Source organism: Lacerta agilis, chromosome 1 (genome assembly GCF_009819535.1).
Source record: "Lacerta agilis isolate rLacAgi1 chromosome 1, rLacAgi1.pri, whole genome shotgun sequence".
NCBI lineage: Eukaryota > Metazoa > Chordata > Lepidosauria > Squamata > Lacertidae > Lacerta > Lacerta agilis.
Genome location: NC_046312.1, coordinates 88,050,562 through 88,078,406, shown reverse-complemented (window position 1 = coordinate 88,078,406; position 27,845 = coordinate 88,050,562). Strand labels below are relative to the sequence as shown.

At 43.6% G+C, this 27,845-nt stretch overlaps 1 protein-coding gene across 2 annotated transcripts in view; it reads right to left on the bottom strand.

The window, feature by feature from the left end:
- Positions 1-4,469: 4,469 nt before the first annotated feature.
- RALB (RAS like proto-oncogene B) overlaps positions 4,470-27,845 on the bottom strand; it is a 32,574-nt gene continuing 9,198 nt past the window's right edge. Inside the window, exons 1-5 of one of the 2 annotated variants that reach the window (XM_033162130.1) lie at positions 18,984-19,066; positions 10,106-10,264; positions 8,463-8,671; positions 7,011-7,188; positions 4,470-6,010 (exon numbers count right to left, since the gene is read on the bottom strand). In XM_033162130.1, coding sequence (XP_033018021.1) covers positions 5,891-6,010; positions 7,011-7,188; positions 8,463-8,671; positions 10,106-10,219 — 621 coding nt within the window. In that variant the 5' untranslated portion in view covers positions 10,220-10,264; positions 18,984-19,066 and the 3' untranslated portion in view covers positions 4,470-5,890. Of the gene's footprint in view, positions 6,011-7,010; positions 7,189-8,462; positions 8,672-10,105; positions 10,265-18,983; positions 19,067-27,845 lie in introns of those variants that run through there. The other variant, XM_033162120.1, reaches the window with a different exon arrangement.

Genomic DNA, 27,845 nt, shown 5'->3' with positions numbered 1-27,845 from the left:
AGGAAAAAATAAAATACCAAAATCAGATTGATGTGTGTGGTCTATGCAAATAAATACCCGGTGCTTGGCCTTTTTAAAAGGAACAGCTAAAATCCAGTTACAGGTAGGTAGTCGTGTTGGTCTGCTATAGTCAAAACAAAAAAAATCCTTCCAGTAGCAGCTTAGAGACCAACTAAGTTTGTTCTTGGTATGAGCTTTCGTGTGCATGCACACTTCTTCAGATACACTGAAATCCAGGAGGCCAACTCCTGGAGATGTGTGGCCTGACTGGAGTAGTTAGTTACTATCTGTGTAGGCTCTCAGGCCTTGTCAAAAATAAAGTTTGATTTCTTTTTTTAAAACACACATTATTATGAATTCATGTGTGAACAGAAGACGACAATACAGTGCAGTAACAATGAAATCAGCTTGTTTAAAGACTGTCACATTTATCCTCACTCTGCTCTGTGTTTTCCCCAGAAATGTGCTTTGTTTGAGTCTGGGAGAGATCTGGCTACAAGCTTTATTTTATCTGATAGGGGGAGCAGCCATTGCTTCTTTATCCCAGAATCCTGAGTGTATAACTAGATGTATGTAGCACATGGGAAAGACCTATCCAGCCCGCAGTCTCCATCTTGGAACTGAGTCTCCAGGAACTGAGCTCTTTCCCAGTCTGCATCTCTACAGGAGCTCTATTTGATATGTTTGTATTGTTTTATCATTTGTTGCTTGCTACCCTAGGTGCCTTTTGAAGGAAGGGCAAGATATAAATTAAATAAATAATTTTCTGTACTATTTTATTTTTTCCATGTGGGACACCTTGCCAGATAAAGAGTTCTGAAGAATTTGGAAGCTTGCCATGCTCCAATGATATTGTGGTATTGATGGGGACTGTAACTCTGTGAGGGGCAAACTACAGTGCCCAGAATTCTCTGTGGGGAGAAATGTGGTTCAAATGTGCTTTAAACAGAGGGTATATATACAGTCACACACCATTCCACATACAGAGGCTGACGGAATTGACAAGTGCATCTTACTTCAACACGGACAACAGGACAGTTTCCTTCACTGCATCTGAGGACGGCAGGCTAGTTTAGGGGGCAGACTATGGGGCGCAACCGACTGAGATCTGCGAGTATAGGGCAGTATAGAAATTCAATAAATAATAACTCTGTCCTCCAATGGATGGGAATGGCTGGGGACCCATCACATGCTCAGCCCAAGGCACTTACTTCACTCTGCCTAATGGTAGGGCCTGACCTGTCCGCATTTTATAGTTAATCTTTAAGAAAAGCTTTTATCTGATTTGTGTCACTTATAAAAATCAGCTTCTGGGATTTTGTTTTTAAATATCTATATACGTACCTTTATGACTAGCAAAGGACACAAGACAACTATGTGTGTGACTACAAAAGAAAACCAACAGCAGCTAGTTAAATAGTAATTTCCTGTCACTACTGGGACTAAAAAGGACTTTCAGTACTGCATAGAGAAATTGGTTCCTTTGTATAGCAAGTTTATTTACCCTTTCCTATTTATGAAAATTTTAGTCATTGATGCTTTGGTGGTTGCTTTACACACACACACACACAAAATTGGATTAGCATCCTTGGTCACTAGTAAATGTTACATACGAGCTTCTCTGTCCAGACAGTGCAAAAACATGAGTCATTTTGTGTCTTTCTGCTCATCAGCTGGAAGCCACCCTTTGGGTTAGATCTATCTGACAGATGTTACATCCAAAATGTGCACATACAGAAGTGTATGTTGGTGCAACTGCACAATACGGAAACATGGCAGATTCTGTGATGCACAACATTGCTAAGCGTGCCTACATTAGCAAAATGAAGCTATTAGATGACTGGCCTTTAGGAAAAGAAAACCTTGGCGCTGGGCTTTGGGAAGAGAAGGCACAATGCTCTGGCTGGGAAAGTGCTAACAAGGGATTGGGAAGGAGGCAGGATCCTATCAGAGCCCTCACACCTCCTTCCCTAAGCCCAGCACCTTGCTTATTTGGCTTTGGGAAGGCAATGCAAGGGCTGGGGGGGGGGAGGGATGTCCAGGGGCATAGCGAGCCGCTTGGCTGCTGGGGGCGGCAAGCCAAGCGGCACCCCCGGGGGCAGGACGTCGCTCCGTGCGCATGACGTCATGACGCATGCGCACGGAGCGATGCCTCTGCCTGGGCCAGCAAGGAGGGGTGTCACGCTTGTGGCTGGCGTGACGCCCCTCCTCGCTGTCCCGCCCGGCTCCGCCCAGTAAGCCCAGCAGCAAAAAAAGCCGCTGAAAGGGGGCTTTCCCCCCTTTCAGCGGCTTTTTCCACCCTGGGCTCCCTGAGCAGAGCCGGGGAATGGAGAGGGGCGGGCCAGTGAGGAGGGGTGACACGCTGCCTGGAGGCGCCGATTACGGGGGCGGGGCCCCGCCCCGAGTGTCACCCCCCTGGGCGCTACCTGGGGCGCCCACCCCCCCCCGGCAGATGTCAAATGTTGCTGAGAGCTACCAAAGAAAGACCCCAAGGGCTGCATGTGGCCCTTGCGATGCATGTTGGACCACCTTGAACTAACCTAACAATTTAGAGATCAAAAGACCCATCTCTAGATAAGAATCTTTACTTAGCCCTTGGCTTTCATTCCTGATTAATGAGACAAATCCTCAGCAATATCAGAACCATTTGCCCTTTATTGACACTGATGGGTTACTGTGCCTTATTGGTCTTGCTTGACATTTTCATTGTTATTGATTTGATCTGCCCTGACAATTTGTTTTGTAGCGTTGTTTCTTGCCTCTTCCTAAAAGCATCTGTAATTGTTTCAATACAACTACTATTGTAGTTATTTTCCTTATATGAAAAAACCTTTCCCCCAATAACATTAAGAAGCAATGAGACCCAAACACATTATCATGTCATCGCTTACCCTCTTAGTGCCATTTCTGCAATGAGACCAGTCCATTTTTCAATTCAAGGCCCATACTCCTTCTAAACCACAGCAATGTTAACTATATAGCCCTCCTGTAAGCATGATTTAAGGAAATACTAACCATTAAAAAAATTAGTCTTACCCTTCCATCGCTTTTATTTGGCGAAAAAGTGGCTGTAAATCCAGACGGATATGTCACAACTAATTAATGAAACAGTTACTAGCTGCTGGTGATTTTATGAGAGATTAAAAACAAAGTTGTCCACATAAGTCTCACATCCAAGACTCATTGCAGAGTCAACGTCCTGTTAATTTCCAAAGACTTGGGTGGATTGAACAAAAAAAGATTTCACTAACACTAGGGAACATGGTTGAATTATAATTTTTCCATCAATGACTGGGAAGTGCTTGCCCACATAAATTGGCTGTTTCTCCGCACAGGTGGTCAGTCAACACTGGATTGTAGAACTGGACCTGGTAAACAACTCTGGAGAGTCTGTTTACATAAGACTGGGGAAACATCATTGATTTCAGGCAGGGAACAATCAGAGCTGATGAAACCTAGGGGTGTATTAACTCATTCCCACTTTGAGAAACAGAATCTGCCCAAGAAATAGGATCTATTGAGTGAAAAAGCTGTCCTTCCCTACAGGTAAGCTGGAATGAGGTTTTCTCCCTCAAGTTCTAGATATGCTCCTAGATCTCCCCAATGAACAATTTCTAACCGAACTGCAGTGATGGTGGGGGAACAGGTTTCTCTCTTCCCAATCAACACTCCTGATCTGGAAACAATCAACTGTTCTGGCAGCATTTGGTCCTCTTGCTGCAAGAGTGAGAGAAATGGTACAATTATGAGGCACAGAGAAGTGAAGCTATGACATGTTGGCAAATCAGACTTGCTGCATGAGCAGGACTTAACTCTGATCACACCAGCAGCCAAAATGTAGTTTTCAGCCACTTTACCGAGGCTAGATTGAACATGTTTTGCCATCAAGCAGGAAAAGAAACATATAGAGATACCAGTGGCTTGAAAACCTTATCTCAAGCATAGGAGGAATGCATCTAAAGAGGGTGCATATTGCCACATGTTCATTTATCACTTTAGTACTGTTTCATTTGCATGCAAATGTATGCAGCTTTCAATCGAGGTTTCTTTACTTTGGCAGCTCTCTCACAGTCCTACTTGGTAACTAACCTCTGCCCTTAAGCAAGAGAGAACACTAACTGTGTTTTGTAAACATCCAGACACACATACTCTTACTTGCAGTTTCCAGACTGCTGCCCCCTCTTCTCATATTTATAAGCAGCAGCTGATTTTGCAAAGCTGCTGCTATATCAGAGCACCCATGTACAACTTTCTCCCAGGTGGATTCTGAACTTATTTTGTGATAAGATAAAATAATGATCACCTGTGTGATCACACCCACGTTGTTCACCTATTGTGACTGCAAAAAAATAATTTCAAAAGCTCGTCTGCTCACCTTCACATGCTTTTCCATCCACAACATTAACAATGAAGTAGTGACAAAATCAGAAAAAAATATTTTAGTGCGTATATTTAGCTGCCTTTATAATAGACTTCTCCCCATGATTTATTGAGCAACTATATAAAAAGTTTTGCAGCAGCAGAATTAATACAACCTGTGCAACAACAATAAGGGTCAGGCATTTGGCAACTTCACATAATTAGCTCAGATGTCACTTTAAAGGGGCAACTATAAAGATGTGAAAAGATCATTCACTTCCCTTGCTTTAATCCCACACACCCCTGCTCTTAGCAAAATAGTATTGAGTGTCCGAATGCCACTCTTGAAATTACAAAGACAGCAATAACTCATTACAGAAAGGGAAGGAAAACCCAGCATAGTTAAATAGCAAAGTGCTTCTGTATGGCACAATCCCCAGGACTCTGCTGCACAAGGGCCTTAGATTTGCATAATTACAATTAATTTCAATTGAGTGTGTGCGCAGAGTTAAGTTACTCACGGATGGTCCTCGCAGACTTTAAATGAGACTGAATGGAAGCTCACTAGATTTCAGTGTGGGCCCTCACAATTTTTTTTTTTTTAAAAGAAACGAATTCCCTTGTTAAACACTGAAAGAGTACAAATGCACCAATTTCTACTGCTTCAATACATGTTTACAAACTCACTGCGGCACCACAAATAGAATGTTCAAGTTTTTTTTGGGGGGGGGGGAGAAAGTCTAGTATTTGGCAGACAGGATGGAATTACTTGACAGAGAAACCTATGAATTTCTCAATATTAGAAAGATGCCTTGCCCATTTACCCCGAATAAGCTGTTGGAATGAAGGAGGAAATAAATTGGAAATACAGTGTGCCAGAATATAACCACTAATGCTCTGAAATTATAGGCTCAATTCAGGAATACTGCAGCGATGACTCAAACACCAATTCACTATTGAGTCTTTGTTTCTGAATGACTAAGTCCTTATAGCGTCCATCCAATATGTTGGCAAAATAGTAGCATCATAACCTACTTTAATACAATTGTGTGCAAATTTCAGAGACCAGAGAGACCTCTGTATGTCTTAACTTTCCCTTTTAAAAGGATGGCTAAAGGCTTATGCCTTTATTAGGAGCACCAAAACTGAAGTCACATAGGAGAGGCAGGTAACTTTGGTTGAACTTCAATGAGAACTAGCCACTGCAGGAGACTGAGGAAGAGTCCGTAGAGGGAGTGCCAACATTGGGAGCAACATCGGGAGAGAAATTCAGAGTGATCATACTGCTGATAAGAAGATTTGCTGGCAATATTTTTAGCACGGACAGCTGCTTTCAATAATTGTCCCTTTCAGTATACATGGATTTGTTGAACTTCACAATTTTTTCAAACCAAGTTTTGCACTTTCAAAAAGGCTATTATGTGAGTGGAAAAGCTTATTGGGTCAAGATGTCTTCTCATTCACCCAGTCCTCTACCCTTAGTGGTAAATGTCTTGTTAATTCCGCAGCCTGTAGGTACAGTTCCTAAAGATCACAATAAGCAGCATCTTTCTTTAAAGCTCTTCTTGTTCTTGCCGCTCTTCTTGCCATTCCTGTCTTTGTTTTCCGACATCTTCTTGGCTCTAACCTCTCTCATTAAATCAAAGAATACCTAAAATGAAAAACTGCACATTAATAACAGAATTTTTTTAGCATGTAGGGATTCAGCCTATAATAATAATAATATACACTATGTTGTTTGCTTTATAAGAAAAGTTAAAAATTACCACAGGAATAGACCTTTTTTACTGTTGTTTTAGATAGATTTAAAGTCTAAACACAAGAACACAATGGAAATAGATACAACATATATCTAGAGAATATTACATTTTGTCCATAACGAAGCGTTTTAATGACTAGTAAATCAACACTCTTTTTTATTGCTTTTGCATAAAGATCCTAATTTAGTGCAGAATACATGGAATCTAGAAGAATTCTATAGGAACACTTTCCTATGGACAAACGAAAAGTTTAAATGGAGAACTAGCCTTTATGCATACTAACATAAAGCTTAATGACACATTTAAGATAAAGAACTTGGGATTCGATCTTAGCGAACTTCTGAATTTGCTGACAAGATTTCCAAACCACAATGTAAAGAGAGCGCAGGTCGCAGAGAAAAATCTGCATTCAGTCAGTATAACTGTCCACCAAGAAATGAGATCTGAAGCACAGATTATATTGCAATAACGCCCAATGCACTCTTTTGAGACGTTTTGGTGATCAAGAGCAACTGAGAAGGCTGCAAGGAAACCAGTGCTTCTCAGTTAAACTCATGCCAAGTCATTATATGTCATGAATATTCTACAAGATGTGTTCAGCATGGTCATACTAATATTCATTGAACCCAGCCACATAACACAATTTGTAGTCGGAGCATAATTTAAGAGGAAAACCAGCAGCCAAGAAAGGAATCCTGTATTCTCACATAAAAGTAGCAAGTTTCCTTGCTATCTGAATGAGAGCCCTACAGTTCTTAAACGCGACTCCTCAAAATGTCCATAATAAAAGGAGTCCTTAAAGGGCAGTTTCTTGCTTTGGATTTATCCACAACTGCAAGTCAGTAACCACATTTAGAAGGCTGCTGCCCCAAAACCAACTTAGTACTTTACCTTATCTACATTTGCTCTGGTTTTTGCTGATGTCTCTACATACTGTACTCCCCACTCGTCTGCTTTACTTCTAGCCGCTTCTACAGGCACTTGCCGACGGTCTTCCAAGTCAGATTTATTTCCCACCACAAGTAAAGGTATCTTGTCCTCTTCAGCTTTTACACGCAGGATCTGCTCCCTAGTAAAAAATATTAAACACAAGCAACTGAGGTGGCTATCATAGCAATTTCCCAGTAGTCTAAAACGTGCAATGGAAAATGGTATATGGTATATAATGTAATGTACAGAAAACAGTTATGTATTATGTAAAATTTATAGCTACTAGTATATATAAGGATATTCATGGGGTAAATATGTTAATGCATAATTAAACACACACACACACACACACACACACACACATATATATATATATATATATAATTAATAGGATAATGTATATATAATTTTTCATGGGGTAATTCAGTTAATGCACTATATAGATAATAGTATATAGATCATCACATGTACACCCATTTATTATTTCACATGCCAAGAAATGATGGGAGCATTTCTGAAATAGAGGTTTAAAGTTATTTGCTCAACTAAAACTAAAAAAAGAAACGTGTCTCAAGAAAGTTGACAGAGATAGTGTAGGCCTGGAGACAAAGGACAAGAAAAGTTGAAGGAGTTTGACAAGTTTAGCCGGAGGTTATGATAGATGTCTTCAACTACTGTATATGAAGAGGTGCCATACAAAGATGAAGAAAAATCGCTTTTGTTCGCTCCAGAGAGTAGGACATGAACCAATGGGTTCAAATGACAAATGAAAGGGATAAAGACTAAACATTAGGAATAGCCTATTGATGGTACAAGCTGTTCCAACAGTGGAACATACTTCCTTGAAAGTTGGTGTAATTTTCTTCATTAGACATTTTTAAGAAAAGGCTCGATAGCCAACAAACGGGCATACTGTAATAATGTGTTTCCTGCATTGGCAGAGGTTGGACTGGATGACCTCTGAGGTCCCTTCCAAAACTAAGATTCTGCTGCAAACATTCACCCCAAGAAACAGCTAAACATACTTAACACAAATATTGCTAAAGTTCACTCATAGCCTTTATACCTTCAGATGTGCTCAATATTTTCCGTTCAACTGCAGGAACAAAATATTAAGGAAGTGAAACACAACACTTAAAATGTTGTCCCTGGGAGGCAAGGCAGGGCAGGGCAGGGTAGGGCAAAGAAGATTATTTTACCCTTCTCAGTGGCAAAAAGTAAGGAAACTTCTGTGTTACCTGGGTCAAATGAATTCCACCCAGGAAGCCACCTCAATTTCACTATTAGTTACACTTGTAAAACGATGTTCACCTTGGCATATTATTCAGTTCATTGGACCATATTCCTTTTTTGGCACACAGTATATGCATCACATACAAAGCCTACAGAAAATGTCTAGAGATCACTACTTACCTAAACTCTGCCGTTGCTGTAAAGGATTCATGCTCAGTTATGGAGAAAACTAGGAGAAAACCCTCTCCACTACGGAAGTAATTGTCTCGAATAGCTGCATAATCTTCTTGTCCAGCTGTATCCAAAATATCGATCTGTACCTCCTCACCATCCAAAACTACTTTCTTTCTGTAACTATCAGCCTTTGTAGGTTCATAGTCTTCAACAAACTAAGAGTTATAAAAGGAGTAATTAACTGTACAGTACCCATACTCTGCTTCCGATACCTGATTTTTGTCAACTTCGGCCCATATGCCAATAAGGATTCCTAAATGTTGAGAAGACTAGACATCAAAGACCAATATGGATGGGTTATCAGTAGTGACTTCTGGGAACAATGTAGCAAAATAGTTTACCTTACAAGTCACCTTATATTGGTGTTCTTCAACCTTAGGTGCCTCAATGTTTTTGGACTACAATTCCCATCAACCCTGATTACTGGCTAAGGTGACTGGGGATTATGAGAACTGCAGTCCAGCATACTTTAGCTGAGATTCCTGCATTGCAGGGGGTTGGACTAAATGCCCCTCAGGGTCCCTTCCAACTCTACAATTCTATGAACATCTGAGTACCCACATGAACTGTGACCAACATGTAGGTCTCAAGCGAAAGACAAGGTACTATTTATACGTCCTCTTAGCGAAATATGTTGGAAACCAACTATCAAATCTTATCATGCTTGTTGGATACAAAGTATTTTCTTTCGTTGTGCTATTTTAAGGCTGCGGTTTGGACTCTGAAGAGCACAGGACACAAGGCTAGAATAGAATAGAATAGAATTTTATTTACGGCCATAGGCCCATACAAATAAAAAACACATAGAAAACAGTTTGTGCAAGTGGGAACAACAGCTGCTAAAACCCCACAGTAACAATAAAATACAATAAAATAGAATGGCAAACTAAGCCTTAGCTAAAAATTCTTCCTTCACTATGGAATTAGAGTTGTGCACTAAGACATTAAAAGTTTATACGGGTGCGGCTGGAAGATGAGATTTTTGGCAAAAAGAGATACAGCATTTAAAAAATATTTATGTTTCTTTTTGTGATGGGAAAAGGTAACATCATTCCCTGCAAGCTCCCACCCCAGCTTCTGAGATTTCACACTGTTCAAACAATGCCATGGTCATTTCTATAGATACAAGTTTTCTTGAGGTGCCAACCCAATGTCAGATTCTGTGCTTCTGCAGCACAAGCATGGAACCACAGAACACACACCGCTCTAAGTGACATTTGATATACTATTGTTATCATAAAGTATTTATATATAGCACACCAAATTCTCTGGAGTGCTTCAGACAGATAAGAGCAGAACAGCCTACTTGAACCTCCAAGATTTTGTGAAAGAGGAACTTAATCTCTGAACTAAGCTGTAACTGCAAGAATTCAAAAATGTAAAATCGGCTGTTTTACTGGCCCTGCTATAGTTAAGGGGGTCATAGCTCTTTTAGGAAGAAACTTCAGTTTTGAAGAATAACTGTTTTTTCCTGTGTTTCTGTTTAGTTATTTCATATTAAGGAGGCAAAGTAAGGGCAGCTCAGTGCAGATCCAAAAATGGTCCACTTCACTGTAATTTAAAATGTACACATACATCACAAATCTTACCTCATCATACATGAACTGAAGTGTAAGTGCTGATTTGCCCACACCTCCACTGCCAACCATGATTACTTTGTGGAGGGCCAGAGAGCTCTGGTTTTTTGTCTTGTTAGCAGCCATTTTTTTCTGCACTGTTGTCAAGCACCACCAAAGCAGACCGATGAGCTAAAAGGTAAGAAACAGAAAATGTGTTTGGTATGTAAATCAAGTATTTAAAATTTAGAATCAGTGTAGAGATTTATCACAACACCCTTTGATTAATGCTTTTGCTCTACAGTATTAACAGTGCACACCTTGGTAAGCTACAGTCAGCCATAAACTATGGCTTGCAATGAATGAGCAGTATTGCTGGACACACTGCTCAGCTGCCCATGCTCCACTTAGCCCTGCCTACAACTGCAACAAACAGGTCATGAGGCTTGGCACACTATGCAAACCAGCATTCCTGTCCCCCAAACAAACCATGAGTGGGAAACAACAAGCCCTGGTTTCTGCTTCTGGTTTGTTTGGAGAAAAACAAGCCACAGGTAATGGATCACATGACCTGTGATGCCAATTCAGCCCTGTGGTTTGTATCTCTTTGCCACAGCCAAGGCAGAATGAAGCAACCAAAGTTTGAGCAACTCCAACACACAGCTCAACACACAACCTGCAACTGTTAAGTGAAGAAACCAAAGGAGCATTTATGAACTATCCCCAATTTTACTGGCCAGAACACGACACCAAACTAGAGTGCAACATGAACTAGTCTCAGGCTTGTGTGTTCCCCATTCTCTCTCTTCTTCCGGCTCATCTACCAGGTGGAGATTGGAAGCATCCACTTATTTTCAACCAACTACAGTTAATGGCGGGATCCAATGAAGTAGTACCATCAGTTCAAGGACATTTGGCTGTGATGGACCTTCTTCTTCCTCTTTTTTGTGTGCCGCCAAATCTCTTCTGGGTTATCTCCAATCCTCTACAGCAGATATGGGGAGGGGCACAGAGAGAGAGGGTAGGGAATTTCTGTTGTACAAATGGAAACCTTTGCACCAATGGTACTACTACATTGGATACCACCAAGATATTTTTCCTAAACAGGGACATACATTTTAGTTTAAAATATCTTTTGTCCAAACTAGAGCTGTAAAGGTCTGTCAAAAAAAAAAAACAACCCCATGGAGGACTAAAAGGACACGGTTTGGTAGGGTGCAGCTACTAAATGCTCTCTTTTCTTCATGCACTGACTTATACCCAATTCAGAATGCCCGATTAGGGCTACCGTAGGCTGTGTTTTGGAATGGACCAGAAACTGTCAAACTCACTTTACACCAAAGTCAGCTATATTGCATGGAATAACCATCTCAGGGAAACAAACCACTGTAGTAAAGCGCCCTCTGTGTTGCCCCCGCATATCTATAGACCCTTCCCTCATATACAGTTTATAGGAACTCAGGATAAGCAAGACACCTTTGAGATGATTTCTTATTACTGCATAAGAAGCATCAACTCTGCATTCACTTAAACCACACATTTCCCTTAACCTATGAACAGGAATTTCCTTGAGACACCTTACATTTTTAGAAGCTGCTTTGTAGTATGAGGATTTTTATGCAGGCAATGTTTATGTAAATACACCCAAAGAGATGAATATTGCATTATTTCAGTACAACTTAAATCAATTTTAAGACAATCAAATGGCTTCAAGAATCCATTGCTTTCCATTTCATTACTTAGTATCTTAAAATAGAATCTGAAGTAGGAAGCAAACTACAGTTAAGCAAGCATTCTCAATCACTCTCATTTTACTTGCCATGCAGCTGGCGTTTACAGACTTTCTCCAGCTACAATGCAACTGAAAGCAGCCATTCTTCAGAGGGCCTTTAGTTTATACAGATACAAACAGAACTCCTTTGTGAAACCCTTCCAGTAACCAACTTCTAAATTATTGGTTGAAATTTTAAACTAAACATATTCTGTATAAGTTACAGGTGGGTAGCCGTGTTGGTCTGCCATAGTCAAAACAAAATCGAAAATTCTTTCTAGTAGCACCTTAGAGACCAACTGAGTTTGTTCCTGGTATGAGCTTTCGTGTGCATGCACACTTCTTCAGAATTTTCGATTTTATATTCTGTATAAATTGCAATACTGTAGTGTGTTGCATCTTGTATCTTCATAGTTCATGTGTGGCACAGAAAGATACGGACATGATGAAGTCACAAGGTTCAAGTTACAGACATTATGGAGATCCAGAGTTAACAATATGTTTAGCAGTTTTACCAAAATATAGTAACATTCTGAAGAGTAATTAAAGACCACTTAAAAAGAAACACCTGGAGGCAGGGGCGTAGCAAGGGGGCGGGGGGCAGCCCGCCCCAGGTTCCAGGGGTGTGACACTTTGGCCGGCCTCCCCCACCCCACCCCGCCGGGCACCCCCGAATGGGGGCATGCCGCCTTTCCCCCCTTCCAGCGGCTATTTTTCGGTACGAGGGGCAGGCCAGCGAGGAGGGGGCGTCACGCTTGTCGCTGCCATGACACCCCTCCTTGCTGGCCCACCCCTTGCACAGAAAAAAGCCACTAGAAGGGAGAAAGGGGGAGGCAAAGCAGGCGCTTGAATGCGCCCGCTCTGCTTCCATTTCCCCCCTCCCATCGGTTTTTTTCAGCGGGGGTTGGGCCAGTGAGGGCATCATGCCAGGGACAAGCGTGACGCCCCCTCCTCACTGGCCCGCCCCTCGGGCCGAAAAAAGCCGTGGAAAGGGGAAGCTTCCCCTTTCCCCCTTTCAGCGGCATCCACGTGCGTCGTGACATCATGACAACATCACGGCGCATGCGTCGGGCCCCTCCCCAGGGGGTTGCCTCTGCACCGCCACCGCCCCGGGCAGCGCAGAGGCTTGCTACGCCCCTGCCTGGAGGATCGAGGATCCAAGGTGTTCCAGTGGCCACTTCAACTGTCTGGTAACCCCTTGACCCTGGTTGATCAGCACAAAACAAATCTCTCTCTCAAAGAGAGCTTATAGGCAAGCCTAATTGTTCTAATATTTCGCAATGTCAGTGAATAAGAGGTCTCCCAATAAGAATGTATAGGAGCTCTCTCACCACCAGATCACCATGCAATTTTCATATATACATTGTTAGAGAATGTGTGTGCATGTTATGCCAGGGTAGGTGACAACACTAATAGTCTACTGTGACTAACTACCAGAAAAGCTGAAGAACTAAACATGTACTAACAAGTGATTGGTGTAGTCACCATGTATTTAAGAACACCGTGTTTGCCACATGAAAGTGAGAGATACAGAGGTGGCCGAGCAGTCTTTAATCATTCAAGAGTATATTTATTCAAGTGAATCAGTCAAAGGCAAGCTATAAAACTTGGGCCAGGCTATAAGTACTGTACTATTAAGTTTGAGTCAAGGGATTGCCATTTATATTATGATTTATATTATGAAAAGATACTTCAGCTGTTCAAATGATTACCTTTTGCTGCTCTTTATATCTAAATAAATTAGACGGCTATTTTTGCTTCTCTCCCCACATCACTTAGCCTTGAACAATAGGTCAGAACATTCAGAAAGCCCACAGGGTAATGCTTTATATGCCAGAAGTGTATTGATAGATTAAATTAGAACAAAGCTAGGCACTTTTTTGTCTATTCTTATCTCTCGATGTTTAACAGAAAGAATATTTTGCCTTTCAGTATTGGGACTCCAAGCCTGAAGCTAAGAGTTTAACTGAAACCTGTGTAGAAGATAGCCTTCTATTACAAGCCAAGTCCTTTTAAAATAATAATAATAATGTATTTATTCCGAGCAACAGAGTGCATACATTTCCCAAGCTGATTTTGTTTAAAAATGCAAATTTCTTCCTTAACCTAGATAAAAAAATGCTGAGCAATAACCAAGGATACCTGGATCCTCCTACATTAAAAAGCCCACACACAAAATGTTGTTGCCATGGCTACATGCCATCATTCTGCTTTCTTTCTTGGGACCATAATATTATTCACTGAATCTAAAGGAACATTCTACCCTTTTTTGTCGACATAAACAGTCAAGCTTGCTCAGTGCCCAAATATAAAAGTTTATGGAAATGCATGCTCTGGGCTCATTAGTGATGCAATCAAAACTGGCATATCAAAGAGGAAAAACTAGTTTATATCAAGTCACCATCAACTCCACAGAGCTCCGATCTTGAAGCAGTGAGTCAAGCATAAGGAAATCCAGGCCAAAATAGCCATGCAACATTGTGTGACAGGCATTCATTTCCCCCTGTTTTCATTAACCCGAGTAACTGTTTTGGAAATTTCACAATATTGCTTGGCCAGTGACTGGGACAGCCTATTTCTGAGTTTCAAATACAGTACTATGAGTGCATATACCATGAAGCCTCAAAAAGGTACAACTCCTAATTTTAAAATATATATATACCGGTAAATGAACTAAATAAACAAAATGTTTATTATTCCTTGGCATGTTATATGCAATCATCAGGAAGCTGTTAAGTATTTTGTTGTTGTTGTTTAGACATTTGTTTTAGCAGTATGATAGCAAGTCTAAAATATTTATTTATTATGTAAATAGTTCAAATATTTATTTAAAACAGTCAACTGTGTTAATCTGTTTTCATCCAGGAATCTGCCTCCCCCCCCCCCCCCCCCAAAGCATCTTATACCTATGGTGGGGTGGGGGGCAGGGAAGGGAGAAACAGCAGTAAAAGAATTGGCAAATCTAAAGCCCTGCCTCTCTCATGTTTGTCAATATAGACATGGCTGGAGGGAAAATAAGTATGCCTGCTCCAGGACGGCATTCTCCTGAACCTGCCCACTACAATATTCTGGCATAATGTTAGGGCCTGTTAAAACTTCTTCAACCCCCAAAAAACTTCTTCAACCCCCCAAAAAGCTCAACAGCTTCAATCCTAAAAAAGCTCAACAACAATGGTTGGTCCTTTGGCTGGCCCTCATGGCCCTTCACTTCATCAAATCTGGCCCTCTTTGAAAAAAGTTTGGACACCTCTGTGTTAGGGGAACAGGAAGGTTTGGATATTCCCACCAGCAGAGGATCAAGAACAGCAGAGGTTTCCATGCTTCAGACAGGAAAACCTGCAAGAGCAACCCTCCCTCTCCTGTCCTGGGATGCCACTCCAGAGACTATAGCAGGAGCTGCAAACATGGCACCCTCAGGCACACCTGCAGAGGCCTTTCCTAGAACAGATAGAATTCCATCTACTCACCTAAATAAGACCTGAAAGGAGAATTGCATTGTAGCCAACATAGTAGGGTGCAATGTGTAACTGTTTGGGGTGTCTGTGTGGTGCACACCAACAGATTCTCTGGGTTGCAAACATGCAAAAGCCCCACAAAAGCTTGGCGATCTCTGGACCATAGAATTATGTTCTTTTGTTAATTTTATCTGTACTGTTATACACAGTTTAGTTTCCGAAGCACTCGTTTATGCAAAAGCCTCAGTAGCTATATTCACATATATACATAATTGTACATTCTCTTCCACCAGTACCTTCAAATCTTGCCTTGGGCAGAAGCCTACATATTTTATCAAAATTAGAGATTAAAAGTTGTCATATTTGTGTGTGTTTAAGAAATAATTTATTCAGACTGACAAGGCTGACTGTTTACATCAAGTTGACATATACAACTGAGACAACTAAGCTTTTTTAAAAACAAAAAACAAATCAAAACCCTTGTTTATAGCTGCAGCCAAGCTAACAAATATTCGTTAGGCTTCAAAAATAACACTAGAAATGTAACATATTTAAAACATTTCCCTACAGTCACCAAATGTGATTCCAGGCTTCTAATCCAAGCTTGTGCACTGGTTGTTTACGCCAGTAACCTACTAACCTGAATCTTGATCATGTCATGAACCTGCAATATGCATCACACTGAAGGGAAGTGTAGTTCAGATCAAAACACTCCTCTGCATTGGATTGCACATTTATTGTAAGATACAATGCAAGAACCTATCAGCAGACAAAACAATCCACTCCAGGCCTTATAAACCATAGGCCTGTTTGGTTCAATGTTCAGTTCAGATTCTCTCTCACTAGCTTAGATTGAGAGTTTACATCAGGAAGATCCGTAGGAAAGGCCAGAGCTGTGACGGATGAAGGAGGAAAGGATGTGTTCAGTTTAAAATTAATATGTACTGTATTACTCAACCAACCAACATGAGAATTTACTTACCATCTAATTGGAAAACATGTCCAGTAACTGCCAATCCATCCTGCACAGTTGTACCAATTTTAAGGTACATTACACTGTCATCATACTTTGTAGGCAAAGCTAGTCAAGACTACAATATGCAATGGATTGTAAATAACACGCACATATCACACAGCACCACCTGATAGAACAGTAGACACAAGCTTGCCATTCGAAAAACGTTTACATTAGCAATTAATGGAATAATTCCTCTACAAATTGAAACTTTAAATCATTTAAACTTTTGAATTTACTACCAGTAGAAAGGTTGGCACCAAATAGGAAAGAGATGGTTGGCAAGAGATTTGGATTTGTTCTTCTTTTCTTCTACCATGATGTATTCATCAGCTAAACTGAGCAGCAACCTTACAGAAAATAACCTCAACTACAATCTCCTTTGCAGCTTTCTACAGTGATAAGTGAATTTTCTTTAGGCTTCCAGCTTCAGATTTTTTTTTTAAAGACAAGGAAACTCCACAAATAAGCAAGTATTTGATTAAAAATAATAATCAGTAGTTAATAACCACTGTCTTTCTGTGCAGCTGCAGAAAGAGTATTAAGTTTCCAATTAACAATGACTCAATGCTTGGCTCCTATCACATGCTCCGTTAAAATCTGCATACACACCATGCCTTTCTGGAGTACAGCAACCCTCAGATTTACAGGCAATCTGTCAGTTCCTACTCCAGTGGGAAAGGAAAGTCTTCTCAAGCAGCAGTTTTCACTGGCATCACAAGCACCCTAACTCAAGCTTGCCTATCCCTTCCTTTACATAGAATCTCTTGTGCTGCTGTCTTCTCCACATAGCTCAAAATCAACATTGTGCATCCGTACAGCCCCAGCTGGGATGCCACAGCAAAAATGTGCCCATTGAAAGGACTCGCACTGAAGACAGACAACTACTAGTACCTTGTGGATCTGGCAATGTGACCAACACCATAAAAGCAGGCCAGTCTTCTCCACCCAACATTTCAACTTATATTCCATACAAGATTTATCAGCAAGTATTGTTGGGGCTCTGGGAAAAAATAACCAGGGCAAAAAGAGCTGCATCTATAAACAGCAGCTTCTCAATGTCTTTCACCACATATTCTTATCATTTTTGTCCGAACAAGAGTTTCATGGGACTAAAAATATATATGTACCCAATATGCTTGTTTACAGTATTTCTTAAGAACTCTTACCACAAGGTCCCGGAGCAGGTTAAAGCAATATGAAAATATAGCATTAAAATTGGTTAGAACGATTTAAATGGAAAATAAGGTGGGTCCATATAACAGGTGTCAAAAGCCAGGATAGAGCAATAGCAATTCAAGTATTGCCATATCCATGCACCCCAATCCATATTTGAAGAACCGGAGAAGCCCAAACAATCGAGTCAGCTATACTTACAATTTGGCCGCATCATATTCATGTTTCGATCGATGTATACAATTATAACCTGGCCAGAGAGGAGGAATTTCAAGTACTCCTGCCCAATTCTATAAATACCCTGCACTCACAAACTCATTATAACAACCTTGGCAGATCCACAGTCTGCTCCTGCCTACTGACCTCCCCCAATAACTGAAAGGGGAAATCCTCCTTTCTCACAATTTGTAATCCAGACATACTGGTTAATGACCCCTCTTCCCTACGCTCTTCACTTCGTCTCAAAGCGTTCCCAGCTCTACCCCAATGACAACCATTACAGTACAAAGGTCCCTGCTAGCAAAACCTTACAGGGTCCACACGCAGGAAGTGGATAATATTTACAATTCGCATAGTATTCTATGCAATGTGTGTGTGTCACAAAATGCAGATGGCAGAGACCTGAAAGTGACCCTGGGATTTCCCAGTTCATTGCACCCCTAACCATGTGTACACAGAAGTTAGTATCAGTGAATCCAATGGGATCAACTGAGGACTGCAGCCTTAGCTTCTCAGACACTAAACCAGTGAACCTGTGGCCCTTGACCATTACCCAGGTTCTCTGGGCTTGATGGGAATCGCGTCCAAAAGCAACTGAAAAGTCAAAGGCCTCCCCCATCTCTGCATTACACCAACTGTCCACAATGAAGCCATGGAGCTGCCACCTGTTGTTTGCCCCCCCCCCCCCAGCAACCTGCTATTTTAAAGATACCCTGCCTCTGAACACACCCCAAGGCATCGTCTCGCTTGAGGTCGTGAAGCCGCACGATCCCGCGCCTCTGCTTCAGCCCAGGCGGCGGGCACCATTTCGGTAGCGCCACCAAGAAAAACACTCGGAACTCCATAGAAAAGGGAAGTGCTTAAAAGCAGCAGCAGCAGCAGCAGCAGCAGCACCACCTCCATCTCTCCGCCAGAAGCAATCCCCAAACCCCACGGAGAGCTATGCAAAGAGATTGCAAAAGTCTCTCCAGCTGGGGTGGCGCCCTCCCCCCCCCCACCCCGCGCCACACGCACAACTTTCCCAGGTCAACAGTTGAGTTTCTCTTCCCCCTGCCACACACCCTGGAAACAAGGCCACTTAATGAAAAAGAAGCTCAGTATCCCCCCCCCTCTCTTTCCTTTCGCAATTTGCAGCAGCGGGAGCAGCCCAGCCACCCGCCCCTACTTACTACAACGCCACTAACCATCTCTCGCCTCATCCTCCCTGCCTGGGAAGAAAGAGGGGATCCCTTTGAAATATATGTATATAATAATTAAAGGACATCCCCCCCTCACCTTGTTGCTGCTTTTCTTTTTTCTTTTTTCCACCTCCGGAGCAAACCAATCTCCCCTCACCTCCCCGGGCTGGCCACCTCGAGCGCCACCACCGCCGCCGCCTTCGTTTTCTAGTGGGGCGGGTACCGCTGCCGTGCTGCGCGCGTTCCACACTCGCGCGCTCCCTCTCCCAGTCAGACCGCCCCAATCAATGGAAGCGCGGCGCCGTGCTAGCCACACACGCCCACACACCAGCGAGCGAGCGCGCGCGCCTGACCTTCCTGAACGCGCGCGCGATTCCACCCCACCCACGCCATTACCACCACGGAGCACGCAAATCGACTTCAAGCGAACGCTGCGTCTCTAGCGTGTGGGTGTTCCTTTAAAAAAAATGGGGGGGGGGAGGGAATCCCGTCCCGCCCCTATCCTCGCGTTCATGCCCACGTCCTTCCCACGCGCATCCTCGTATCACCTCCAGGATCCGTCCGTACAAGGGACGGGGCGGAACGTTGGTGGCGGTCACGTGCCACGCCCTGTCCAATCGGAGGCGGAAGAGCACGTTTTCACTCTCACATGATTCGTTTAAAACGAGGAGAACGGAGTGGGAGAGGAAGAAGTCAGGGATTATGTTCCCCCCCCCCGTCATTAAGTTGGAACATTCCCCCAGCTCACCCTTGTAACTTATTTATTGTAAGCCACGCGTAGAGCTGCGTGCACAATGCTGCGAAATAAGGGAATAAATGGGCGTGGCAACTTCTATTAATAAGTGCCGATGGAGTTTGAATTAATGCAATGGGAGGTTTCTCAATATCTGCAACGGTTTTCACTTTTATCGCAAGCCTTTAAGGGATATGTCGTTTATCATTTGTAGAGCTTGGCAGAAACTGGTGTTTACCAGCATTTAAACAGACCCAAGTTAGTTACCAGCGGAACTTTGCAGTTTGATACAGTCTGGTGAGCACCTCCTAAAAATGGGAGCAAAAAGACCTTTTAGCATAATTGTGTTTAGTGCAATTAATACGGAATTGTTACTCATTTGCTGTGCAAAATCCAGACTTCTTTCATCCAAGAGCCAATATCTATTTCATCCAATTTTTCTGGTTAAATAACATGAGCTTCCATGCACTCGCGTTCCACTTTCGCAGGCCACGTACTTCCCAAGGAAGACTGCTGTTGGCTACGTTATGTTTTATATGCACATATATTACAGGAATCGTATCCTCACAGCACTGAAGCTGCCTATATGCGAACTGCAAATTGTAGCAGAAGATAAACACCTCAAGGAAAAACTCAACTAGCTGATAAGCCTGGTGGGTAATATTTTTTTCCAGCCTCAAATATAGAAATCAGATTCAGACTGTAAAGCAGGGATGTAAAATCCGGCTCATCAGATGTTGCTAGACTACAGTTCCTATATTCCCTGACCATTGGCCATGCTGGCTGGGGTTGATAGGTGTTGAAGCCTAACAAGTGGAGTATCACAGATTCCCCATCCCTGCTGTAAAGTAAAAATTCCATTGTACAAAAAGTAGATTATATTGACCTTCAATACTGCCAACTCCAGTGAGTTTCCACATTAATTTGGAAGTATTCAGCCGACGCCTGCTTCTTGGGATGCCTGCTTCTTGGGAGAAAAGCAATGACAAACCTAGACAGCATCTTAAAAAGCAAAGACATCACCTTGCCGACAAAGGTCCGTATAGTTAAAGCTATGGTTTTCCCAGTAGTAATGTCAGTGGCGTCGCTAGCCTCTGCGCTGCTGGGGGCGGCGGCAGCGCAGAGGCACCCCCCTGGGGGAGGGTCACGACGCGCGTGTGTGCAGAAAGGGGGGATTTCCCCCTTTCCGAGGCTTTTTTTCGGCGGGGGGTGGTGACCAGCGAGGAGGGGTTGACAAGCGTGACCCCCCCTCGCTGGTCGGCCCCCCCCCCCGCCGAAAAAAAGCGGCGGAAAGGAGAAAAAGAAGCAGAGCGGCGCTTAAACGCGCCTGCTCTGCTTCCTTTCCAGGCTTTCCCCGCCCCCCCGCGGTTTTTTTTCGGCGGGGGGTGGTGACCAGCGAGGAGGGGTTGACAAGCGTGACCCCCCCCTCGCTGGTCGGCCCCCCCCCCGCCGAAAAAAAGCGGCGGAAAGGAGAAAAAGAAGCAGAGCGGCGCTTAAACGCGCCTGCTCTGCTTCCTTTCCAGGCTTTCCCCGCCCCCCCCCCCCCGCGGTTTTTTTTCGGCGGGGGGTGGTGACCAGCGAGGAGGGGTTGACAAGCGTGACCCCCCCTCGCTGGTCGGGCCCCCCCCCGCCGAAAAAAGCGGCAGAAGCACCCCATCCGTGTGCTGCTGCTCCCGGGGTGACGGAGGGAGCGGCGGCGCGTGGGAGTGGCGGGAGGGGCCGCCGCTCGTCACCCCCACCCGCCGCTGCTCACCCTGTCACTGGGGGCGTCCCGCCCCCACCGCCCCTCCCCAGCGACGCCCCTGAGTAATGTACGGAAGTGAGAGCTGGACCATCAAGAAGGCTGATCGCCGAAGAATTGATGCTTTTGAATTATGTTGCTGGAGGAGACTCTTGAGAGTCCCATGGACTGCAAGAAGATCAAACCTATCCATTCTCAAAGAAATCAGCCCTGAGTGCTCACTAGAAGGACAGATCCTGAAGCAGACCCGTCTTAAGGGGATCTGCCGCCCTGGCGCGGCTATCCCTCCGGCGCCCCCGCCATGCCGCCTCTCCGCCGCCTCCCTCCCGCGCTTGCCGCCCCTTGGGAGGGGGGTGGGCGAGCGGGGGTGAGGGGCGTGGCGCTGGAGCGGCGCGGGGCTCTGCGCGCCCTTCCAGCGCTTCCGGGATGGGAGGCGAGGGCGGCCGGCTCGCGCTCCCGCGCAGCTGGAGCGGCGCGGCGCTGCTGGGCAGCTCGCGCCGCATCGGGCGGGCGGCCGGCTGCGCGCGGGAGCGCGAGCCGGCCGCCCTCGCCTCCCAGAGCCCCAGCTGGAGTGCTGGAAGGTCGCGCAAAGCCCCGCGCCGCTCCAGCGCTCCAGCTGGGGCTCTGGGAGGCGAGGGCGGGCGGCTTACAGCCCGCCCGCCGGCGCGCGAGTGCCCGCCTGCCCGTGGGGGCGGGGGCGGGTTGGGGAGGAGGAGCCCGGTATGCCGGCGGGCTCGCGGGGGCGCCCCTGGGGCGCCCAGCGCCCTGGCGCACCGCGCCACCGGCTTCTATGGATGAGACGGCTCTGTCCTGAAGTTGAGGCTCCAGTACTTTGGCCACCTCATGAGAAGAGAAGACTCCCTAGAAAAGACCCTGATGTTGGGAAAGATGGAGGGCACAAGGAGAAGGGGATGACAGAGGATGAGATGGTTGGACAGTGTTCTCGAAGCGACTAACATGAGTTTGACCAAACTGCGAGAGGCAGTGAAGGATAGGCGTGCCTGGCGTGCTCTGGTCCATGGGGTCACGAAGAGTCGGACACGACTGAACGACTGAACAACAACATTCAGCCGAAGGATTGCCAAGTTTTCAGTTTCCCCCTACTGCTGCCCCTGTGTTTTTGTCAGCAGAAGTTAGCAGGTAAAGCTTTTGGTTGCATATAGATAAAAATTGTTACCATTTAATCACCTCATATCTTTATTAAAGGTCAACCAGGTATTCAAAAATGGTAATCCAATTTAATAAGGAAAATATGTTACCAAACTGGAAACTGCAATATGTAAAAACAGAAACAGGTCGTCTTCATAGCAAGGAAATTCCTTTTTCCAAGTGAAAATGTTAATGGGTAGCTGGTTATGATAAGTACCAGTAGCAAGGAGATACTGGTATTTTAGAAAAAAGATTCCCCACCAAAAAACTATGTGCACATTTTTTGGTGCACCTTTTCTTTGTTTTCAAGTAGATATGCAGTTTCTGTGAATACTTCTGCATGTATGGTTAGGAAATCTGAAAGCTTGTTACATTATAATATTTTGCTATGGGCTGGAGTTGTCCCCTCCACAAACTTGTGATTCTACAAGGTGTATAGTTACTTTGTATATAGTTACTTTTAGAAAACCCTGTATAATTGTAAGATTGGGGTCTGCAGAAGAGGTCTGCTAAAATGTTTCTTTTCTTCAGTAAATAGCCTTGGCCTGTGTCACAGAAACTGAATTTCTGGACACACTTGTGGAAGATGACAGGCAGTGTAGTAAAACGTCAGCATGTCTTTCTTCCTCCCTGGCTGGAAGTGCTGAAAACTCATAGTTTTCAAGAGGCACACAGAGTCAGAGAAAGAAGCTTGAGTACTAGATGGTAAAGGTAAAGGTACCCCTGACCATTAGGTGCAGTCACAGACGACTCTGGGGTTGTGTGCTCATCTCGCTATATAAGCCGAGGGAGCCGGCATTTGTCCACAGACAGCCTCCGGGTCATGAGGCCAGCATGACTAAGCTGCTTCTGGCAAACCAGAGCAGTGCACGGAAATGCCATTTACCTTCCTGCCAGAGTGGTACCTATTTATCTACTTGCACTTTGATGTCTTTTTGAACTGCTCGACGGGCAGGAGCAGGGACCGAGCAACGGGAGCTCACCCCGTCGTGGGGATTCGAACCGCCGACTTTCTGATTGGCAAGCCCTAGGCTCAGTGGTTTAGACCTCAGCGCCACCTGCGCCCCTACTAGATGGTAGGAACTAACAAAATTTTGTGGGTTGGCTGCATCCCCCTCAAAATCCAATGGGAAGCAGTGAACGTTGGGATATCTGTTGGCATTCAAGCGGATTTCCATTTCAAGGTGTAAATATAATCCTAGATCACAAAGAGACACCAAACCTTTAGGGGCTCCATTCCATGGAAGCAACCCAGGGTATGCACTGAAACTGCTTGGAGATCAGGGCACATAAGAGCAAAGTGGGCTTAAGTCCACAAAAGCTTTTGCAACAAGACATTTGTTAGTCTTTAAGTTTCCACGAGAGGCTTTGATTTTTGGGGGTGCAAAAGACTAAGACAATTACCCCTCTGGAAATATGTTCCTTGGCATTTGAGATCATTCCCAGTAGCATAAGTAGTGAGTGCCAACAAAACTGGAACTGAAACAAGAGAGAGGTGGTATCATGTTTTGGGAAATCCCAAGGTTTGCAGAACTACTGTTTTTAACTCACACACACTACATCACATCTTAATGAAGAACGAGCATGCTAAGTAGCCTGGAGTACTAGAGAGTCAGTTGGGGGTGCTTGGTGGAATGGAGTGTCCCCAAAGTTTAGGTAGACTCTGAGATGGGGGACTCATGTCAGGAGGTGAGGATACACTGAAATGTTTGCTCTCTATTGCTGACAAATATATCATGTTCTGTGATTTATTTTAAGGTTTCCTGTACCGTTAATGTGTTAAATAAAATGAAAAGAAAAAGGCAGGTACCTGGAAAACTCTTAGAACATATGAAAATTATATCCAACTTTTTTACATTTCCAAACAGGCTTAAACCAAAATCTTCTCAGAGAGGTCCCACTGCTCTTAATGTGACAACTTTAGAACATATGAAAGAACTCTTTCCTGTCTTGACTGTTATGATTTTATCACCTTGAATAGCAGCATGAAGGAAGAATATAGCTGTGCTGTTTTTGTTATCATTACAGTTATTTTATATACAGTGGTACCTGTAACCCGAGGTACCACTGTACATGTACGTTGTATATTTACCTCTTGTATATGTACAGGCATATCCAGATCTTAAATGTAAATAAATAAATAATGGGCATGTGAAAGAACTCTTCAGTTATTGCAACAAATACATATTGAAGGTGATTCCACACCATCTGATATGCAGCTTTGGTTTCCCTCGTATATTAAAATGCCAGAGCTACACTTTTTTCTGCTTTAGGGCAGAAAAAAGGAGAGTGTGCTTTAAAAGAAAACATGTTCTGTGTTAGACAAATATTGTAGATCAGCTCTGCTATCTTCTTAATCAGTTACAGCAGATAGTTTTTTGTGTTTTTTTTTAATTGTCAGCAGCAGTTGAAATTATATTTTCAATAGAAGCCAAACTACCACCAGCTAATTATGTCAGTGGTAAATCACTAGCACACAGTGTCTATAATGGTCTCACTCAGGCATTCAATTAACTCTACTGCTTAATGAGCCATTTATGTGTCTCAAGGCTTATAACACTTATCTTGTGAGTAGGGTAGGCTGGTACTGAAATTCACCACGTAACCTTGCTGAATGCCTTGTTTTGCATTGGCTTTCGGTTCCAAATCAATAAAGGTAGGTCTTTAAGGCTCTGGTTCTGTTTTGAACACTTACTTGGAAGTTAACCTCTTTAAGCAAATAGGCTTGGGGTTTGAGTCAAAGAAGTACTCACTGAACTCAGTGGGACTTCTGAGTAAACATGGAAAGTATTGTGTGGCGAAAAGCCAAGGTAAGGTGTGTGCACAGCACAGCTTTTAAGGCAATATCGTAGGATCTACCTGCCAGCATTAGCAAAAATAACTTCCCATCTATCTAATGTGATGCATTAATATAAAGCCAGAAGAAAGAAAAACGGAGAAAGCAGGAAAAGTGTTTCCTGGGCACTGTTGTTAACAAGGTGCTTGGGATATTTTCTGCAGACACAGGACCAGGTCAGATGTAATGGTGTGCTCTACACAATTCCCTGCCAGGCTGCCACTTCTTTCACTTAGGGCTGGCGGCAAATCCTCTCATTGTCCACCATTTATTTATTTCCTATCTTGCTTCCCCCACCCCCCAAAAAGGGTATGTGTGCTTCCCACAGGCATCTGGTCAGCCACTGTGAGAACAGGATGCTGGACTAAATGGGTCCATGGTCCTTTCAGAATAGATCATCCACTTACGGTAATTCCTTGGACTCTAAGCATAGCATATGGAGATAGGGGAACAGAATGCAGCCTACTGACCACAACTGAGGTGCGGATTCTTTTCAGCTCCTGTGTAAACAGGCGCAAGCACAACTGGGAAGTAATTATTCTGTGTGTGCCATCAAAGCCTCTCTTTGGGTCAGTAAGACATTTTTCATTCGGTTTTGCTTTCCACCCTCTGTTCTCACGCTTTGTTCTAATGTGCTAACATCTTCTGACAAGTACATCGGCATTCATTTTCTGATCAAAAAGTGAATGAAAAGGTCAGTTGTGCCCAACAGTGAAATAGCATACTGAAAAAATGATAGGTCAGGAATCCAGACTGACTTGTTTCTACAATTTTGACACTGGCCAATGTCAACTGAGAATTCTTAGTGTGAGTGCTTGGGGGGACTGGCAGAATACAGGTTTTTTGGGGGGAGGTCTTCTTTTTTTGCCCTTTTGGAATTGGGAGGAACTTTCCTCATTATGATTTAGGGGGGAGGGAAGAGAAGCTGGATCAAGGTTGCCATTTTATTTTTTTTAGTGTCCTGATTTAACAGGAATTTGAAATGCAGAAAATTAAGCAGAATAAAACTGTGTTCCTGGAATGAAGTTAAGTGTGAGTGAACTTCACTTCCTAAATTCCCTGTCAGGTTCCTGGTGGGGAACTATCTGCCCTTTTCTGGACGTTTTCTGTGTTTTCGATGTAGTGCAACAGTGCTGCACTGAGACCACTTCCAGCCTGTCACTCTTTTGGGGTAGGAGTCAATCACAAACTGGCAAATTCAGCTTGTGAAATCAGAGTTGTTTTGGAGGTCTTGCACAGTGAAATCAAAAGACCAGACATTTTGCAAGAAGGAAATTGACAGGAAAACATCCTTGAAAGTGTGGGATAACATTTGCTTAACTCAATGTCATCTAACCTCCCTACAAACAAATCAGAATGAATGCTCAATAGATAACCAACATCATCTAAACTTCCCACAAATAAATTAAGATGACTGTTCAATAAACAGGTCTGGAAGTGACCTGAGATCAGGTGCAGATACACTTCAAATGTATCAGTGGTTAACATGCCTAGGAAAATTTCCAGCAAGCTCAGTTGAAACAGGAAGTGATGGTTTCTGATGAAGCTATGTGAAAGTGCCTGTTCAAACTTCAGATGAACATGCTCTCCTCTGCCCCCATTTTTGTGCATCAAATGCAGAGACAGAAAGCACCCACTTTTGTTTTTTTTAACTAACAGGTGATTCAAGATGGGAGTTTACTTTGGAATTGTTGCTCTTCATGCACATGTTTTCTACAGCATACACACAATGTGTGGGATTTGTGTTGGAAAACATTGGGGTTGGCCCTGCTCCAACCAGTATTTTCTTGGTTCCCCCACATAATTATATGTTTCCTTCAGATTGTAGACATTTTAGTATTTAGTTACTTTTTGTGTTCAATGCCTTCCCCACATTAACTAAAAGCCTGCAGCCCAAGGAGAGAGTAGACAGGCTGTCATTCCTCCTCTTTCCCTTCCCCTGTGCCAGGGTTTTTACATGGCCTTTCATAAATGAAGTATCTGTTGATTGCTTTTTTTGTGGGGTGAGGCACACAGGCAGGTGCTGATTGCAGTAATCATGGCTTGTACGTGTTGGATTCAGCAATTGTGCTTTACCTTTCCCAAAGCCTCTGAACATGCTGTTGCATCTTTTATTAGCAAGTGAGAGGATGCTTTTCTGGCATCCGCCATAATCCACTGAGTCTCTCTGCACAGGTTTATAGCTGCTACTTTCCCACAAATTCCCCCAGAGATTTCCCATTCATCACAGGGCTGGGCAGTGGTGGGGGTTGTTGTTTGACTTTCAGTTCACAGGAAAGTGGATTTTATAAAAACCAGCCCCGCTGTTGTTGCTCTTAGTTTATTAGGCTATATTTCAGTCATCCAATTAGTCTACAGCAGCCAATAGGGGCCCAAATTACCCATTCTCAAATTAAATTCATGAAATTTAATCAGATCCTCATATCCAGCCCACGTTCTAATCATAGAGAAAGGCATCACACCCACTTATAGATTATAGGTTGGAGTCTTTGCTGTTTTC